Source organism: Myotis myotis, unplaced genomic scaffold (assembly GCF_014108235.1).
Source record: "Myotis myotis isolate mMyoMyo1 unplaced genomic scaffold, mMyoMyo1.p scaffold_m19_p_5, whole genome shotgun sequence".
In the NCBI taxonomy this organism is placed as follows: domain Eukaryota; kingdom Metazoa; phylum Chordata; class Mammalia; order Chiroptera; family Vespertilionidae; genus Myotis; species Myotis myotis.
The window spans coordinates 46,113,789-46,134,772 of NW_023416357.1; the positions used below are offsets into that span (position 1 = coordinate 46,113,789).

General features: G+C 39.3%; 1 protein-coding gene across 2 annotated transcripts in view; it reads right to left on the reverse strand.

The window, feature by feature from the left end:
• The window catches only part of HAPLN1 (hyaluronan and proteoglycan link protein 1), a 73,890-nt gene that overhangs the window by 9,962 nt on the left and 42,944 nt on the right, over positions 1 to 20,984 (reverse strand). For both annotated transcript variants that reach the window (XM_036310907.1, XM_036310908.1), the window contains exons 2-3: positions 19,491 to 19,616; positions 2,490 to 2,861 (exon numbers count right to left, since the gene is read on the reverse strand). In XM_036310907.1, the coding sequence (XP_036166800.1) occupies positions 2,490 to 2,861; positions 19,491 to 19,590 (472 nt within the window). In that variant the 5' untranslated portion in view covers positions 19,591 to 19,616. The remainder of the gene's footprint in view (positions 1 to 2,489; positions 2,862 to 19,490; positions 19,617 to 20,984) is intronic.

Here is a 20,984-nt window from a genome sequence, read left to right on the forward strand (position 1 = left end):
GAAAGGGGCAGGCACCTGAGGACGCGGCTGTCTTTTTGAATCGGGAGGGAGTCACAAGCTCCCAACTGCTCTGAACTCCGGTTCTAGGAAGTCTCTGGGGACCCAGGATTCATACGGGGAGAAACTGGACTGTCTGGCAGCAGGCAGAACTCTGAACTTGAGGGCAGCTTTCCCTCAGAGGTGCTTGCAGCAATTATCGGGACACTGAGACTCTCAGACCCTTAGGGCAGGGCTGAGGATCCGCCATAGCTGCTTGCTCCGCCCTTTGATTCCCTGAGACCCCGCCCCACCCAGGCTGCGGCAGAGGCTTTTGCATATGAATGCCCCGGCCCTTTGCAACCTGAAAATTACCTAGCAAAGTGCAGCTGGGCCAGACAGACCCAGAACTTCCAAGAGAAGGCCCAAGAGAAGGCTCAAGGTCCCACAGCAGCTTGCATTGCTTCACAGCTGGGCCTCATCAGGGCACCGCCAAACTCCAAAAAAGGAAGGGGAATCTGCAGTTCTCTTCGTAGCTCCTGCCGGGTAACCTCAGGCAGAGGCTAAATTAGCACCTCCTTAGATCCAAGAGCCAGTGTACCCAGTTGTCAGAGGGGGACCATCTGGATTACAACTCCTCAGATCCATAAGGGACACACTCAGGGGGCAGACTCAGTGAGCACCAAAGCCCCACTGAAGCAAGTCTTGCCCCAGAAGGGTGTCTTCAGCACAGAAGTTCTCCCACTGCAGACACAGCTGATTCTCACTGCCAATTGGCCTGGAGGTCAATTCCTCCCAGTGATCCTACAACAATCAAGGCATAACTACAACAAGACTGTGCACAAAGCCCACAAGGGGGTGCACCAAGAGTGTCCACCTCAGGTAACTGGGGAGGCTGAGCCACTGGGCCCTACAGGACACCTAGCACATAAAACCACTCTACCAACACAGAAGCATAAAAAATGTGGAGACAAAGAAACAGGTCACAAATGACAGAAATGGAGGGGAGCAAATGACTGGATATAGAGTTCAAGGCCACGTTTATAAGGTTTTTCAAGAATTTTATGGAAACCACCGATAAATTTAGTGAGACCCTGGAGGATATGAAAAAAGACCAACTAGAAATTAAGCATACACTGACTGAAATAAAGAATAATATACAGAGATCCAACAGCAGACAAGAGGATCCCAAGAATCAAGTCAAAGATTTGAAGTACAAAGAAACAAAAAATACCCAACCGAAAAAGAAAAAAGAAAAAAGATTCCAAAAATATGAAGATAGTGTAAGGAGCCTCCAGGACAACTTCAAGCTTACCAACATCAGAATTATAGGGGTACCAGAAGAAGAGAGAGGGCAAGATATTGAAAACCTATTTGAAGAAATAATGACAGAAAACTTCCCCTACCTGGTGAAAGAAATAGACTTACAAGTCCAGGAAGCGCAGAGAACCCCAAACAAAAGGAACCCAAAGAGGACCACACCAAGACACATCATAATTAAAATGCCAAGAGCAAAAGACAAAGAGAGAATCTTAAAAGCAGCAAGAGAAAGACAGTCAGTTACCTACAAGGGAGTACCCATACGACTGTCAGCTGATTTCTCAACAGAAACCATGCAGGCCAGAAGAGAGTGGCAAGAAATATTCAAAGTGACGAATAGCAAGAACCTACAACCAAGATTACTTTATCCAGCAAAGCTATCATTCAGAATAGAAGCTCAGATAAAGAGCTTCACAGATAAGAAAAAGCTAAAGGACTTCATCACCACCAAACCAGCATTATATGAAATGCTGAAAGGTATTCTTTAAGAAGAGGAAGAAGAAAAAGGAACTCTTACCATTTGCCACAGCATGGATGGAACTGGAGAGTGGATAAATACCACATGATCTCACTCATTTGTGGAATATAATGAACAACATAAACTGATGAACAAGGACTGATCCAGAGATGGAGAGGCATTGATTGGACTGTTGGGCCTTGGAGGGAAGGTAGGGGAGGGTGGGGGTAAGGGGGAAAGATCTACCAAAGGACTTATATGCAAGCATATAGGCCTAACCAATGGACACGGACAACGGGGGGGGTGAGGGCATGAGCGGGGGGGGTGGGGTAGGGGGTAACGTGGGGATAAGGACACATATGTAATATCTTAATCAATAAAAAATATATTTAAAAAAAGTTGGAAAAAAATATCAAATCTGAATTTCTTAATAATTATGTAATGAGATTTAAATTTTGAATAGCATAAAGCAGTTTCTGAATATTATTAATTCAGTTACACTGCACATTTCTCCTATGTGCAAATGTCTTCAATTTTGCACATAACCACTGTGTGTACCCTTCAAATATGAAATTTGGAATCATAGAGAGACTACAAAATGCAAAAGAATTAAAAAATATGCTATGAATGGACTTTCGGTTTCTCACATCATCATTATGGTAGCCACTGGTCATGAAAAACAAAGAGTAATGATTAATTATAGTTTCTAAGTTTGACATGATTTATAGATACTTACCTTGTAAATCTAATGATACCACGGCAGTATCATCTTCTAATCCTTCAATCACCTCACACTTATATTTCCCATAATCCTCCAGGGTGAGGTCTGTGATCACCAGGGAAGCATCATTATCACTGCCTCCTTTCAGAAACACTCTCCCCTGGTAGCCTCCATAGGCTTTCTTGTGGTATCCCATGGAAACAAAAACGTCCACTTCCTTGAGGTAATCTGAAGTTAGCTTGGTCCACTTAATTCGGATTTTGTGGGTTCCTGAGCCAAATGCCGTAGGGTCTCGAAAAAATTTACATGGCAGTGTAACATTGCCACCTCTGTGTGAGAACACCTTGGCTTGTTCTGCTTCCACAAGTAGATGGGGGCCATTTTCTGCTGTAATTTAAAAAAGAAAGAAAAGAACAATTAAGATGCATTTAGACATTTTTATTAAATGAAATATGCTACCAATCCAGGGTATCCGATGAACAGCAACATTGGGTGATAAGCTTCTTTGCATTGTTGAGCAGTAGTCTCTTTGAGCCACCTAGAAAGGTACCTCTGATACTTAGAGGGCATAAAGTAGCTATGTCTTTTACTAGTAAACCATTGAAAAAAGGAAAAATGTGCACTGTAATCACTAAGAAATATTGGGTATAAAGCTCCATAGTCATCTGAAGTTTGGTGATTTCATAATAAATTTTATTTTTTACATTTAAATATAAAAATGTAGAAACAAGATGAAGAGAAATGACAAAGTACCATGGCTATTTCATTAATATAGACCAAAAATTTTGTAGGCAAACTTTTCTCTTCCTAGGTGAGCTTTCTAATACAATAAATCTGTATTGTACTTATGAAAAAAAGTATAAAACAACATGATTAACTTTTATTATACTTCTGGCCAAATAACTTAGAATAACCTCACACATGGCCTCTATTAAAATATATACCCGTGATTAAAATGTCATTCTGGAGTATTTTAAGCAGCATGTACATATTTTATTTTCACAAAAGGTATTTTTAGCAAAGGCTTTATAAAACCTGCAGATTTTGAAATATATTCCTCAAAACTTGAATGTTAAAAGTGTATCCAAAGTTATACTTATTTTCTGATTAACCAAATAATTACTTCTTTATTCCCTTAGAGCTCCTTCTACTCCCTCTCTCTTTGTTTCCTGCTATTTCTTATTTAACAGTTATCTTATCACATCCACCTTTCATTTCCTTGCCCTTTTGCTTTCCTCGTCCCTCCTCCAAGGACTTTATTGCCTTCCAGAGAGTACTGCAGTGCTCTAAGCTTGCCAAGTCAGCAGGGCTGCGGTTCGCTAGAGAACCTGCTGTTATTTTCAGATCTTGGCTTTCTCTGGGGTTTCCCCTGGTTAGCTCATTGTGCTTCTGACCTTGACAAGGTCTCTTGAGGATGTGCAAGATTTGAAAATGAGAAAGTGATATAAGAACTCCTGGAAACACAAAGCTTCTCATCTATGCACAGCCTTCAAAGGCTGCCAAGACTGCCTTTCATGTAGCCCTTCCTGCCTTAGGCAGGTAGGTACTGAGTAACTTTTGACCATGAATCATTTAAGATACACAAGATACCGTGAAGAGTGGCCACTCATCTCCAGGCAGATCTCAAAACGTATTCAATGGCATGCCTAGGATTCAGATTTTAAAATATAAAAGTGTACAAAAATGGATAGAATGGTTTTATTTTTATCATATAGCAAACAGAATTATGTAATATTGAAAAACAAACATAATTTCATGTATAAGTCAGCCCCAATCCTCAGAAACTGAAAAGTTTAACAAAGCCATTAATAATCCCACTTTGAATAGATTAAAAAAAAAGAGGAGAGAGGACAATTGCTTAATTAAAACGAATCCAGATCATTAAGCATTTCCTTTAGATTCTATTTTTTATCTTCTTATTTTAGGACCACGGAATTAGAGGAGATGAAAAGTAAATATCTCCCACTCTATCCTACATGTAATTTTCCCCTACAATATTCCCAATGACTGCATCCAAGTTCTACCTAAATCTCTCTAATGTCTTCTTTCTGGGAGGAGGAAAAAAGCTGTTGCCTAAGTTTGCTTAGTTATGTCTGAGGGCTACAAAGAACATCTCACCAGCCCCGTGGGAGGACACCTGGGGGTTGGGCCTTCTCCTGCAGGGACTTGAGTTTAGACGTGACACACAGCTACCAGAGGTTTCCGCCCTGGTGGGTGTGGCTCAGTTGATGGAACATCCTTCTGTGCACTGAGAGGTCACTGGTTCAATTCTGGACCAGAGCACATGCCTGGGTTGTGGGCTCCATGCCCAGGAGGGGGCATGCAGGAGAAAGCAGATCGATGTTTCTCTCATGGATGTTTTCTCTCTCTCCCTCTCCCTTCCTCAATAAAAATATATTTTTAAAAAGAGGTTGCAGTTTCATGATTCTTCTAAGCTTTGTAAAGTCAAAACTAATGCCCAAATGCACTGGAATAGGGGTATTACAGTAGTTAGGCACAGGGCTTTAATGTGATGAAGACTTTGGTGTAGCTTCATCTCCTTAATTTACTGGGTGTGTAGCCTTGAGCACGTTCTGCAACATCTAAATCCCAATTTTATTGTATGTGAATTAGGGTAGTAATATCTACTAGAGTAGACACATAAACCACTTAAAATAATGGCTCACCCAAAGTAAGTGTCTACTCACTGCTAACTGTTCCTACTGCATATACTTCCCACAATATTTCTCAAATATGACACTGCCTGATATTGAGAATAATTTTGGCATATATTAACCTATATTGTCATTTACTTATACATTTTTGATCCATATGGAGTAAAAAATATACAAAATACCACCTCCATTATGCAGGAAACTTGGAAATTATTGTGTGGTTTAGCATAATGATAAGGTGTTCCAGAATGAATACAAGATCTGAGTGTTTTATAAATTAAAGAGTTAAAGCAAAGATCAAAACTCTCGTGCAAAGGACTGAGACTTCTAATTTTTTTCTGTGGTTAACTGTAAATCATCTTGTAGTATTTTAGAAGTATAAGCTTCTGATTTTTTTTAGGCACTGTTTATTTTACTCCAGCATTGTGAGTAGATGGTGACTTTGTGCTATAATATTGAGAACTGAGCAGACACCAATAATCCACTGGCTTCCCACAAAACAATGTTTCTAATCAGCCAGAGTGTACAAATTTCTACCATTTTTATTTCTATCTTTTGGGGGGCTAGGTGCCAAAAGTAATAGATGCCAGAAATCTCTGACTGAAATTCAAAGAACCCTAAGAAAGATGTGTAAACTGTAACACATTGAGTGACTGAGAGCCATGTTCATTAACCTAAAGTCCTGACTTGACCTGTTGAGAATATCTTATTTTATTAGTTTGCTTGTTCTTAGAAGATCCACAGTGAAAATTATAGAGCATTGAAGGTGGAGGGGAAGTGGCCTGTTGCAGAACAGGTGAGATGTAGGCATGAGCACTGGCCAGTGAGTCAGGAGCTCCGGGTTCCACTGCAGGCTCCATCAGAATTTAGCTATTTGAGTGACAGATCTGTCATGAGGACATTGAGTTTAAGATTCTTTCAGACTTGCTATGGTAAGCTGTGGTGATAGTGATCAGCCAGGAAACACATTAAACTGGAGAGGAAGAGGGAAGGCACAAAAAGCAGGAAGGGGACTGAGTGCTGATGACAAACTGCGCTGTCTTGCCTAGAGGAAGTCTTGAATCTGATCATTGGATGCAAAAACCTGGACCCTTAAATTTATGTTTAAATCAAAACTGCTTGATCAACATGCAGTTGCAAAGCAAATATAATGTAAAAGATAAAAATAAACCTTGAGAACCAGAATGAATATTGCTTGTTTTCCTTTATATATATACAAACAAACAAGGAACTTATATGTGCTTATTTGGGGGGTTTCAACTTTTCTTAAGTTCAATTTGTAAATTACATAAGTTTCCTATTTCTATTAGTGAGTTTCAATGACACTGACTTGAAATTTTGATGCCCTTCAAAGACCACAGTTGTCTCCAGGGGAAACAGCAGGGCCTCGTTATTATTTTACAAATTTTGTGAAATGCAGGACACTGTTCAGTTTCACCAAATTATAAAAGCAGTGGCATGACCAAAGGACTGATCTTTGTATTGCTCTATAATTTAGGTGAAGTCTTTCAAACAGTAGAAAAAGTAAGTAGTTGCAGAAAAACAATTTAGAAATATGGTATTGGGCTATTTATTGTTCTTAGTTTTATTCAAGATATAATCTTTTTTTTTTTTGCCATTCCTTGCCAAAAAAATGCAAAGGTAACAGAAAGAGGAGAAGGTGCTACATATCAAAGTTTTCTTTTCAAAATACATTATGGATTTTCAAATAACCCATCTTGGTTGGTTACTTTCTCACTGGTGTATAGATGAAGTAGTCTACAGACTTTTGGACTTCCTAGACCAATAAAATGTAAAAAGGAAAAACAAAAAATTGGGGACTATAATATGGCTGAATAAGGTACTAAACTAGGACATTAAAAATACCCCCCTCTACCACCATCATCTGAATTTTTTTTTATTGTGGAAAAATATACATAGCATTTGCCATTCTAAGCATTCTAAAGAGTATATTTCAATGGCATTAATTACTTTTGCCATGTTGTGCAACTACCCCCACTACCTATTTCCAAAACGTTTCATCACCCCAAACGGAAAGCTAATTCCTCCCTGATATTCCAAACTGGGAGGCAGAGACTCAACTGTCAGCTCCATGATGAGTCATTTGAAAAAAACTGCACAGGTTTTAAAAATAGTTCCTTATTTTTGTGACATCTGTTCTCACTGTAGTGGGTTTGGATGTGTAAGACTAACACTTTGGAAGCTGTTACTTTCATTAGGGTAGCCAAAGCTGCCCGAGGATGAGCAGCCAGAACGGATTTGTATTCTAACTGGTGGGCCTGCCACAGTCTCCTGAAAACAATCCCTCTGCCTCCTCTCCACGCCTTGTTCAGATTGTTCCTTTCACAGCAACATAAGGCCTGGCACGCGCTGGTGTCCGTGACTGACATCGACCAGTGTGCCTAGAGCCTGTGCTTAGCTGTAGCAGTAGACGTGGGCACCTACTATTGCTTTATGCAATTAGATAGCTCTCAAAAATTAAATATACGTGTTAAAGACAATATTTAAGCAGAATGACTGATTTAGACATTGGTCTCTCATTGTACCTTACATAAGAAGAAAATGTGGAGTATCTTACTCATGAAACTTAAACTGTTTATAATTATGTTGTTTCCCTCAGATTGGAATGCATCTAATTTTTCCTAAAGTTGCTCACCTGGAGTGAGAAGCTCCCATCATTTCGCTGTAATTCCGATGTGCCTGCTCAGCTTTGCATTGGAAACTCTTTCTGGTCCTAGCTCTGCCCAACCCCTACCTCCATCCAGCCTTTACTGTCCTTTTGTATGTGTGTCTTTTTGTTTATGCTTTTCTAAAAAAAAATATATTTTTATTGATTTCAATGAGGAGGGGAGAGGGAGAGAGAGAGATAGAAACATCAGTAATGGGAGAGGCCACCTCCTACATGCCTCCAAATGGGGATCGAGCCCCCAAACTGGGCATGCGCCCTGGTTCATAGGTGGAGACTCAACCGCTGAGCAACATGGCTGGGCTTTACTGTCCTTTTGGGAGCTGATTACTTTTAATTTGTCAGAGACAGAGCTTTAGTTTCCTCCCCAGCTATTCCTGAATGCAAAGGACTCTGAGGCTCTCTAGGACTCAGTGCTTCAGGGAGGGCTGACCTGAAGGGGGCAGGAGAGGAGCTTTAATGAGGATCCAATTTGTCCTTTGCCCTCAACTACTTGACTTGAGTTTGAGACCTTCGTGGACTTGTCCTTCGCCTGTCTTTGTTTTCATCAGAAGTTCAAACTCTGCTCTAAGAATATGTGGTGCTCCCACCATTTGTATAAATAATAAAAAAAGGTATATCTGCATAAACTCTATCTGAAAGGATTTACCAGAAACTAATAACCTCAGTAGCCTATAGAAAAGTGAGGTAAATGTCTCCTTCGAGCAAGCATGTCAAACTCAAAGGCTAACATGGGCAAAATAAATGAGGCATGCACCCGTGGGCCAAGAATTTGACGTGCTTGCCTAAGAGGAATCTTGGGAGAGTTTCACAGTGTATACTTGCACATTTTTGAAATTTCGAACCATGTGAATGTATCACCTATGCACAAACTAAATGAAAATGGTATGAAAAGAAATTAAATAGTTGAGGGAATTTAACAAACAAACAAACCTTATCTGAGTATCTCTAGAAAAGATACTTAAGAAGCTGGTAACAAAATTGCTATATACAGTGGGGCCTTGACTTACGAGTGTCCCGACTAAGTCAAGAGATATGAGCCGTCTCTCGGCCGATTTTTTGCTTTGAGTTGCGAGCTAAAATTTGGGTTACGAGCCAGCTTCAGATACTCCACCGCTAGTTGGCACAGCGAACGTCACAATGAACGCCACAACATCAGCCCAGCATCACGTGTCTCACTCGTTCACTTTAAGATTTGACATACGAGTAATTTGAGTTACAAGCTCCATCACGGAACGAATTAAAGTCGTAAGTCAAGGCCCCACTGTATTGTCATTATTGAAGGAGTATATATTTGCAGAAGACCTATTGATCTGTTAATACAATGCTATCTTTAAATATGTCTTTAAAACATGAAAAATTTATCTCATATTCCATATTCCTTAAAGATGCTATTGCCAAAGGTCCTTGCTGTTGTCTAGTTTTGAACTATAAAGGAAAAGCCCAATGCTGAAAATGGGATAAGTGAAGGCTGCTCTTTGCTGGAAAGTGCTCACTGCTGTTTGTCACCATCTGTGATCTTGCCTTTGGTCTCACAGGCAATACGAATTTACTTCTCTCCTCCATCCCAACCCCTACCCCTACCTTCTCTCTAACCATGGTAGAGTCTTTGTGCCCTGCTGTTTCCCTTCAATCTACAGCTGAACCAAATTGTGTTTTTACAATGTCTTTAAGTGGCATATGTCCTTTCGGTCAAGACCTTCATCAGATGACCTGATGTGCCATAAAGCATCCTCTTAGGTATTGACCATATCTGTCTTCCTTCCTTGCCTTAAGCTAAATTGTTTCTCTAATGGGAAATTACCCAACACCTAGATATAGTATTGCCACCATGTTATTATTATATCCAAGTTTCAGAGTAAAAAATAAGGATAAATGCTATCACTATTTTAGAGCCTAGAGGTTGATCTATGGCAATATTTAAAAAATTTAGAAACAGTGAAACTTTTTCTCCCCAAAGGGTATTTTAGACAAACCTTTGTAATATAAATGCGACAAAAGGTGAGCTTCTCTGCTTGAAATGTGCATCAAGAGTTCCCCTCCCCCCAATAGCTCTAGGGGGTCAATTGAACACAGTTTAATAAAAACCACTGTGCTGAGATACAAACTTGAAACTCCATTAATATCCTGAAAAAACTGTTGTTTTTTTTTCCTTAATTCTCTTTTTGTACCAGAAGTAGGATAAGTGACTTAGGCTCTGTTCTGCTGATTAAGTTCTATGTGAGTTTTTATCTTTTCACATTCATTATTACTTCATCTGTTTTTTTTAACAGAGAGTGTTTATTGGTTAAGTAAATACTCCATGCCCCTTACATGTGACCCTTAACCTCTCTGTGCCTCAGTTTCCTCATCAGTAAAATAGAGTTAAGCCACCTTCTTCCCAGGATCCCGGTGAGCGTTAAATGAGGTCATGTGCTGAGAACTTCCTCCTGCCTGGCATACTGTGAGTGCCCAGAAAAGCTGGCTCTAACTAACCAAGAGTCACTGAGTGTCCGAAGTGTGGCAGGTATGCAGCAGCTTCCACCTTCCACACGGCTTCTTCACCTGTGCTCTTTCAGAGACAGTTCCTAGAGGCTACTGTTTCTGAGAAAGTCACATCTTACCAACTCTTGATGACTCTCTAAATACATTGGTTCTCACCGGGTCAAGAGTGCATTTCAGGACCACCAACTAGGAAGCCTTTAAACAGCGGTTCTCAACCTGTGAGTCGCGACCCCTTTGGCAGTCGAACGACCCTTTCACAGGGGTCGCCTAAGACCATCCTGCATATCAGATATTTACCTTACGATTCATAACAGTAGCAACGTTACAGTTATGAAGTAGCAACGAAAATAATTTTATGGTTGGGTCACAATATGAGGAACTGTATTTAAAAGGCCAGAAGGTTGAGAACCACTGCTTTAAAAGAAATCTATCTGAATCTATATAATCCAACTTCTTTCTGCCGCCTCTTGAGTTTCCTTGGGGGGTTCCAGACAGTCATCATTGGGGGGTGGGGGTGGAATGTGTTTACACAGCTGCCACCCCACCCCTGCCTCATTCCTCTAACTCAGTGGTTCTCACCTTGGCTGCACATTAGAATCACCTGGGAATCTTTTTAAAATCCTGATTTCTGGGCCTCATCCTCTGGAAATTCTGTTTCTTTGTTACTAATGTTGTGGCCCCACCCCATAACAAAGAAACAGAATTTCCGGAGGATGAGGCCCAGAAATCAGGATTTTAAAAAGATTCCCAGGTGATTCTAATGTGCAGCCACGGTTGAGAACCGCTGCTCTAATTCCTCTGAAGAATCACCACGGTGACCTGTAGGAAAAGTTTCTCCCAGGTCCAAGACCAAGATCTTTTTTTAATAGTGATTTGATTTCTTTTGGAACATAATTATATTAATTGAATGGAATAAAACGGTGGCCGATTTACCCACTGCTTCACTTAAAAGGTTCTAAGTAAAGGTATATGGAGGCTGTGTGGCTCCTGTATGAGAGGAGCACAAGAGCTGGCCTGCCTGAGCTTGAATCTCAGCTTCACTGCATAATAACCTTACGACCCGGAGGCAAGTGACTGAACCTGTCTCAACTTCAGTGAAGATAACCACCTTTCTCCAGTGTTGCGGGGAGGGCTGAATGAGATGACTCAGGTAATGTACTTTCCATTGTGCATTACACTGTAATGTAAGTATGTTAGTATTATTGCCACGGCTATGTCCAGCACAACTTGTCCCAGAAACTAGAGACAATCTTAGTGTTTTGTCAACCCAGAGTTGTCTGTTTTGGTTAATAATTTTCAGAATTTACATTGATCCATGTTATCAAAGGTTTGTGGATAAAGAAATAGATTTAATTCTTATATTTTAGACTTAGAATAAGCAAATTGGGCTATCATAGCTATAAAGAGATTAAGGAATGCATTACAGGAAAATAAATTGGAAAATAAAATTTGAACATTTCACTAACATGGTGAATGACATTCTTAATATAAACATACTTTGCAGGATTTTAACTATAATGGAGGCTTGTTTCCAGAGGTATGGGGAAACCAAAACATTAGCATGAGTCATTCTTCTTCATTAAGTTGTAATTAACCACACAGTCCTTAATTATTGGAAATGTCTTCATGTGGTCGAAGGGTAGATCTCAAATCTACTTGTCTCCACTCAGACCACTTCCACTTTGTGGTGAAGTATAAGGTCAAGCTATCTGTAATTTTCAGAAAGGACACTAAGTGAATGTCTTCACTTAGTATAAAATATACCAAATAATAGTGTCACGGAGTCAATCCTGGAGGCAAAAGGGATCCTGTGATTCTTTATTTAATAAGCAATCATGAAATGATGGCATTCAATGTGCCGAGTATTAAATTTAGTGCTCAAATAAAATGAAAGGTAAGTCAAACACAAATGCCCAGGTGGGCAAGGCTGAGGGAGCACCACTGTCCCAAGGACAGCAGGGAGTGGGAAGGACATACCCATTCTAATGCATGAACTGGCTCCCACTGATGTTGTCCAATGGGAATGCAGGCTGAAAGATGGCACATCTTTGAATTTTTCAACAGACAAAAGGTTTTAATGTTAAAAAAATCCCCCATCTTAAAATGTATGCAACTAAATTAAACTTTGGGAAAAAATTATATGAGAGAAAGTGGCCACATAGCAGTGAAAGGATTCAGACTTGGAGAACATTTGCATCTGGGAACTTACACATCCCCCTTGTGCCCACCTGTTGGTGCTGTGGGTCTCCAGATCTCAGACCAGGGTCATCTCCTTGCCTCTATCTGCATTTCCTTCTTTTCCAGGTGATCTCATCTAGTCTCATGGCTACAAATACCACTTATGTGCTAACAATTGCAAACTTTCTAGTAGTACATTTTTCCTGAATATCAAACTTAGTAAACCAACTACCTGCTGGTCATAAATTGCATGTCCAATAGATAACTTGAGTCCCCCCTCCTTTGTCCAAATCTGTTCTCCCAATCTTCCTCAGTGTAGTTTATGCCCAGCAGCAACTTACCGAAATTGTATATCAATCTATAATCATTTCATTCCTTGATTTTACTACTTATAATCATTGTGTATGTGTATATAGGTATAATTATATGTGTACATATCTAGTGTAGCAGCTATATAGTTGAAGAAAGATATTACCACATTTGACTTATATCCATAATTTAAAGATACTGCTTTTTTGAATGCTTCTGTTTAAGGTAATAATATGTAATGTTATCTTCTCTCTATAGAATTCCATAATTTTCCTTATAGCAGTTATCATAATCAATAGTTTTAAATCCACAGAAATGTCTGTCTCTCACTAGACTATAAGCTCAAAGAAGACAAAGCCATGTGTACTGTTTATCATTCCATCCCCACTGGCTATGTATAATAGGTGCTTGTTCTACACTGAATGTTTATTCCCCTCTCCCCAACACTAGCAAACTCATTTGTTGAAACCTGATCCCCTATTTGAAGACATTTGAAGGTAGGGCCTTTGGGAGATGGTTAGTTCATGAGGGTGAAACCCTTAGAAATGGGATTAGTACCCTATAGAAGAGACCTGGGAGAGATCCCTTGTCCCCCTCAGTGATTTGAGGACACAGAGAAAAAAATGACAATTTATGAACTAGAGAGGCAGCTTTCACCAGACACTGAATCTGTCAGCACCATATTTTTGGAGTTCCCAGCCTCCAAAACTGTGAAAAATAAATCTCTGTTGTTTATTAGCCACCCAGTATATGATACTTTGCTGTAACAGCATGAATAGGTGTGTAAATGTATGTGTGCAGTATGTGAGTATTTTTACATCCGGTATAATAAAAAGCTAATATGCAAATCGACCGAACGGCAGAATGACCGGTTGCAACGATGTACACTGACCACCAGGGGGCAGACACTCAATGCAGGAGCTGTCCCCTGGTGGTCACTATGCTCCCACAGGGGGAGCACTGCTTGGCTCACAGCTGGAGAGCCCAGCAGTGGTGGCGGGAGCCTCTCCCACCTCCGCGGCAGCACTAAGGATGTCCAACTGATGGCTTAGGCCTGTGGGGAGCAGGCATACACCATCAGTTGGACATCCCTCGAGGGATCCCGGACTGCGAGGGGACCCAGGCCTGGCCCAGGGACATACACACATACACACACACCATGCACGAATTTCGTGCGCTGGGCCACTAGTATGTACATATTTGCCTATATATATATATTTTCCTTCTGGATGCCTTTATTATATTTGTATGGTGATATTCTTAGTTTGACCAAATGATAAGCCTGTATTCAAGGTAGTAGGTTCTTCCGACATTTTTGGTTTCATGTCTTATAGTCAAAGAGATTTTAGAATTAGTTATCTAATACTCATGATATTGCTAATTCTTATGATTTCATGATGAAATTCTGATACTTTATAGCTAATATTTATTAGATAGAATTATTAACACTGTATATGTTTATTTAAATGCCATTTGGAAAATATACTTGATATTTGTGAATTTTTCATTTGTGGCTGTAAATAGCATACTCTGTCTTAAAAAGACAAAATGAATTAATTTAACTTTTCATAGTAGACTCATAGAATTCAAATGAATTTTCAGTGGAAGAGAGAAAATTAAGCTGGAAGAGCACTTATCTACTTTTCCCATTAAACTTTGGCTCAGTGGATGGCTTGTGATCATACATTTTTAAATTCACTCCACTTCTTTTGATCCACTCTGCACCACCAGATCCCGACTCTGCAGATATTACATAAGGAACAAGGTAGCATTGCAGTGACCAAATGTAAAATGACTGCTCTTCACAGCTGCATGCACACATTAGGAAGATTGCTGCGTCCTGCCTCTGATGGACCCTCATGGAGAGTAAGATGCTGTGTGCAGTGTGGGAGCCATGCATACGACCAATTACCCAATCTCATAATCCTCTTCTTCATCTGCTGCCTCTCTTCCTACGAACTGAAACTATTTCCCTGACATTTGGAAAGACTGACTAGAACTTGATTAGGAATAATACCGGGATCTTGGTCCTGGATTTATTCAATAAACATGTATTGACCACCTAATATGTGCCAGGTACTGATTTAGGTGACTTGGATACATCAGATGTCTCTGTCCTTGTGAAACGGACCTTGAGATGGACACAAATTATTATGCAAAATAGGTAAAGTCATTAGCCAGTGCTACAGAGAAAAGGAAAAGATATGAGAGAGATTGGGGTCCATAGGAGCAGAAGACTGCAATAGTCAGGGAAAATTCATTGAGAAGGTGAGACATGAGCCCATACTTGAAGAGGGGAAGGGATTAGCCAAGAGACACTGTTCCTCATTAGCCATGCTACCAGGGACAAGAAATATAAAATCTCTGGGTCTTGATTTCGTTATTTGTACAATGAGATATTAATCTAGATATCATATATTGAAGTCATCTTAAGTCCTTAAATTCTATAAACTATGGTTTAGCTTTTATCATCATTATAATGAAAGCAGTCATCTAGTTAATGTTCATTAAGCCTACACACTATGTCATTGCATTGCTAAATGCCCTGGATGCCACAGGATTTAAGAAATGCTCATTATGATAATGGTAATTTGGATGTATTCCATTATATTCATCCATTTATTCAACAAACATATACATATTAAGCGCATACTGTGTGCCAAGCAAAACTATACAGTTGTGGTGTTAAAAATCTGACCATCTGATGGGGAAATGGAGCTATTTTAACAAAAAAGTAACCCATGCTAAGCGGGGACAGAGGAGTTATTTGAGCCACACAGGATAAAGGAGCCAAACCCCTGGATGGGGGATGTCCACTTCTGCCAAGGATTCTAGATTTACATTATTTTTCTACCCAGAGAGATAAACTTCTGACAATTCTTCCCTTAACAACTATTACTGTTTTATCTTTTGAGAAAGTGACAGTACATTTTACTTATTAAATAGAGGGCAACAATTTTATTCTTGTTATTTTAAAACTATTTTTAAAATTATAAAAGAACAACATTTAGCTTATCTGCATTCACCTAATAAGTCTATTAAAGGAAAATTACTTAAGTTTGAAAAGCTTCTGTGTTTACAAGGAAAGTAAAAGGACTGGATAATATCTAATACTATTGGGGGAAATTTTCATTTGTGAAACTAAAGAGGACAAAGAAGGCAACTTATAGAATGTTTACTTCATTAGAACTAAGATTCTGTTACAAATAAGTTTGAAAAGCATGAGCTTTTCCACCAGTCTTTGTACCTCCTTTTCCATGTCAGTGAGGAAGTAACAAACATGATGATGATAATAACCGTCATCTATTGAGAGCTTATTGTGTGCCAGGCTCAGTAGTAAGCACTTATCCAAATATTATCCAAATATTACCTAACTTAATTCCTACAAAGCTCTAAGGAATAAATGGTGATTATGCCCGATTTTATAGGTGAGGGGAAGGAAACTTGAAGAAATTAAATGTCCAATATCTAAAGTCAGTAGTGGCATTGGGGGGAAAGTCTCGAACTTGTCGGAAGACTGCATTTGACCACCAGAGGAAGGACGCCATTGGCTCTCGGACCTGAATATGGTCAAGCAGTTTTGCATTCACTATTTTGCTTTTTACGTTGTTTAATGGGCAAATGGTCATATGACTTCTCTGGTGTCTATGTAAATGTCTCCTTAAAAACAGTTTTAAAAAAGTGTATTCCTTACCTTTAGTTGTCTACTGGTAATTAAAAATGTACAGAAAGAGTTTTTGGACCTCATCCACATATTTATTTAAAAGAGACTTTTGTGTGACTTGGTATTCCATATAAAACTCTTCCTAATGGTCTCAAGTTTCAAAGGAGTTAGAAGTTGTTTGACTAGGCATATCAGGAAACGAGGGATGTCATGTATTAGTGGAAAGTGTTGTAGAGACAGTATTAATAGCAGCTACCTCTTCCTGTAGCTATATTTTAAGAAATTACTGTCTTTTACATTGGGAGCTACATTAGCAGACTCCATGGACAAGTAAAGCTTGCTTTCAAACAGCTTCAATAAAAACGTTAAAAGGCATGAATGAGTATACGTGCATTTTTTATCAAAGGCTGTGTCTTTCTTCATGGGAAACTGGGAGAGTTTCCTTTTTCATAACCAGACACATGCTTTTCACCAGAAACACTGCACAGGCTTCTATACTTGCATTTTCTTTCCTGGTAATTCCACTTTTTTTTAAAAGAAAAAGCCAGATTAAATGTTTTTGTTCCCATGTATCTATAGACGCTCCCATAACAAATTTGGGAGGAAGTCTTCAAAAAATAATTAGGTAACTCTTATGCCTGAGACTCAAGAACATACTACCTAAGTGTTGAACATCTTCATCAAAGCAGCGTAGGGGAATTTGGGAATAATGCGCATATTGCCCTGGTGTCATTTGGGCCTGGGAATACAAACATGGAAATTTAATAAACGTGGGGAGATAGAAAAGGTGTGTTTGCAGTAATGCGAATTCTGAACAATTTTCTATCACTGAGAGGAGCCCATTGTGCTTATCAGTACAACTCAGGAATTTGAAAGCCAGATTTACTAACTTAGTCATCTGACTACAAAATTCTTATAAAATTTTATGAGGGTTTAAGCTCCTTTAAATTCCTTTTGGGCCATGTTTGACAAATAAAAGTTTAAATATAAGAAACTAATGTAGTTTGACAAATAAGAGTTTAAATATGAGAAACTAATAAGTTTGACAAATAAGAGTTTAAATATGAGAAACTAGTATTTCAAGTGAGGAATGCAGATTATCTGCTATAATGATTCTCTCGTGTGCTATACATGTTATTTTTTGCATTGTAAATGACAACCGAAATTATGTCAGGACACTTGGAGGTGTTTCTCTGGAGGACTGAAGATATGAATGTTCAACCTAAATGCTATCATAAAGGAAAAAGAAAACTTTTTATTAGATGAAAAACAACAAGAACAGGTATTTGGAGCAATTTTAAAATAAATTAAGATGTATGGACATAGCATCATAATCCTGATTCAAATTACATTTCAGTATAGGCTTCTACAAGCAAAAGGTAGGCTGTCTAGTTTTATTATTTGAAAGCTGTGAGTAACTTTCTAAGAATATGAATTTACAATTAAAAATGAACTATCAAGTTATTTTTTTTTAATTTGATAGTGTATGCAATACTGTGGATAATTCTGATACCTCGTGCCAGAAATTCCTTTGCACTAAATTCCAGCAGAGTATATGGGATGGAAAGGCTGGGGCCACAGAAGTTTTCCTTGCTGATGAAACTCAAGTCTAATTTAAAGGCTCCCCAGTAGTAACTTTTAAAATGTTAATACACTCCCAAAATAATATTTGCATACTCTGAGTGCACTTTAAACTAAATGGTTTGTACATAGTTCATAATATAACAGATATCTGTCTAGTAATAACTTGAAACCACAGCTAACGTTAATTTTACATCAGTTTTAAACCTGCTATTGTTAATCATGACTCAGTATTAACCTTTTGGCTGAACTATATTCTGTGACTAGATGTTAAAAAGATGTTGTTCCTCATCAGAAATCTCTCTGTGTAAATATAGTGTCTGGGAACAGCTTTGATTCCTCTACTGTATACATTAAAAAACAGCTGAGTCAGCAGCTTGCATAGTACGATTTATGATTATATAATTCCTTTTCACAGTCCAGCAAAAAACATAAAGCTGTTGGAAGCCAAAAGAAGTGAAAGAGATAGGTCTAAAACAGCAAGCTATTGTCAAATTCAGAACCCTATTTGTATAGTCACAATATGTACAGGAAAATACTTCTAGCCAGACTTACACTATCATTTGACCTTCACAACTCATACTTTGCAACAGTGGATGCAATTTTCTGGGACTACACTTTTGACCTTGAGGATATAACTTGATGTTTTATGTCTCTTAGCGAACTTATAATGCTTCTGGTCCCCAAACTGAGTTCATCTAAAATTAATGTCATCATATGTTTAAACTGTTAAATCCTGTCATTCTTCTTTTAATTATTCAGCACACCAGGGCAAAGAGAGAAGCGGCAGCTCCTTTAGAACGATCTTTTCCTTATTGCATAAGTCTCTTAGCTTTCTGAGTGCAGGATGCCCCTCGTCTGAAGCTGGGACTGAGGAAATAGCTGCATTGCACTGCAGCCCCAAACCTCGTTACAGCTCTAAGGCTGAGGGTTCAGCTGAGCTGAACAGAAACATGCAGAGGCAACATACTGGTCAATCGGAGCTAAATATTCACCAAAGGAGATTATAATGCGGTGAGTTACTTTCTCCTGAAGCTCAGCTTGTCTGACTTTCATTTTCACATAGTTTTTCCTAATGCTTACTCTAGCTAGCAGCATGACCTTACATCGTAAGTTTTACTTCCTATTTCTCCCCACCCCCTTTGCCTTGCACTGAAATAAACTTTATGTCCTCTGTTCTACTTACAAGAAAGGTAGCAACTGTGCTAAAAAGCCTGGAACAATTACATCAATTCCCTGCAGTCGGACATTCATAAGCCATTCCACTTTAATTGTCCCCAATTCCTAACTCTACTGTCATGCTATCGCATTCAAAAGCCAGGGAGCATGTTCACCAATTAGCAGAAAGGGAAGGGAAAAGTCAGTGCAGCAGAACTAATGAAGAAACACAAACCCAGCATCTCAACTCTAAGGAACTTGAAATTCCTTTGACGTTCATAAGAGAACCTGTGTTTTCTTACCTTGGATGTGAATAACTCTGCCATGATCTAGAGTGTAGTTGTCTGAAGGATGATCAGCCCAGCAGATGGAGATCAGCACCAGAAGAAGTAGGCTCTTCATCTTTATAGCCCCAAGAATCTTCTTCACTGTGAGAGCATCACATACAAAGAGGCGTGTGAGATTTGGAGCCCTTCGGAGTGTTGCACTGCACAACTTATTGCCGCCTTATCATCACAGAATGGGTCTGTAAAAATGTTTAACCCAATCTGTTCAGAAAGTTTCTGTAGCTGTCTTTGGGAGCCGAAGACTGCAGCTTTGAACAATTTCACTTTCCCTCATGTAGCCAGAGTCCAAATAGTGTTTAACTCTATCTTTGCAGAATTGTAAAATTTAAGACAGTGTAATTTTGATAACAGAGTGCTATAGCAAGTTACAAAGATATGTGGCAAGGATATAACAGACCTTTTTTTTTTTTTTTTGTTAAAAAAAAAAAAAGCTGTTTGAACCTCTGAATTTGAATGTAAGTTAATAAAACAATTTTATACATATCTTGAAATTTATCACTGAATGTTAAACCAGGGCAAATAGAGAATATTTGCATGAAACTAGACAATATCATTCATTTTCCATGTGGCTCCCTAAGCAGGTTAGATTTGCTTGTTCTAAATGGAAAAGAGGACAAAAAAAAAAGCCTGATTAAGCAGAAGCAGCACTTTTGTTACAGATTCAGTTACCATCTTAAACACTGCTTGGGTCTATGGTGACTAGGTGAAAGTTATGGACAAACTAGGTTAGAGTTGTGCGGGCTACCACTGCAGTCATCCTGATTGATTTTTCATTCATTTCTACCTAAAATGCTGACGCACCAACTTCGAGTGCCAGGTAGGGTCTCTGCAATCAGCTGAGCTACAGCTTCAGGGAAGGTCGCTGCCAGGCTCCCAGGGCAATTAGGCAAATGAAGAGCTGAAACAGACATCAAGGAGCAGCTCTGGTCCTGAAAGAGGCAGAGCCATCACCTGGCTGTCCTCTATGGCAAGACTGATGGATACAAAAGGACACAATCCACCCCCCAAACTTTGTCATGGGAAGGACCAAAAAGTCATTCCAAGTGATACAAATCTTCTGACCTTTGCAGTTTCGGCAGGGCAAAAATGTCAGTGTAGCTGCTCTGTTTTAGTGTGGAAGCAGAGGCAAATATTAACAAGGGCTTTCTTTTTCTCTCACGCACACAATGCCTGGCTATTTTTAAAACTGCAATTGCACAGTACCGGCTTCTCCCACTAATTTGTTTTTTCCAGGAAAGCCTGACTCCCTGGAATACTTATTAAAGAGCCCTGAGCCTGTTCCTGGAGGTCCTCGCAGGACAGCCTCTGCTCCGGAGCCCAAGGCACTGTCTGCAAAGTTCCCCGAGTCTCTCTTGGGACCACAACCCCTCTGCTGTCTCCCCTCTAAAAACTGGCATTGTTGTGATGCTTAGGGCTTCAGTTTTTCATGTTTGCTTTAACCCTTTTCTT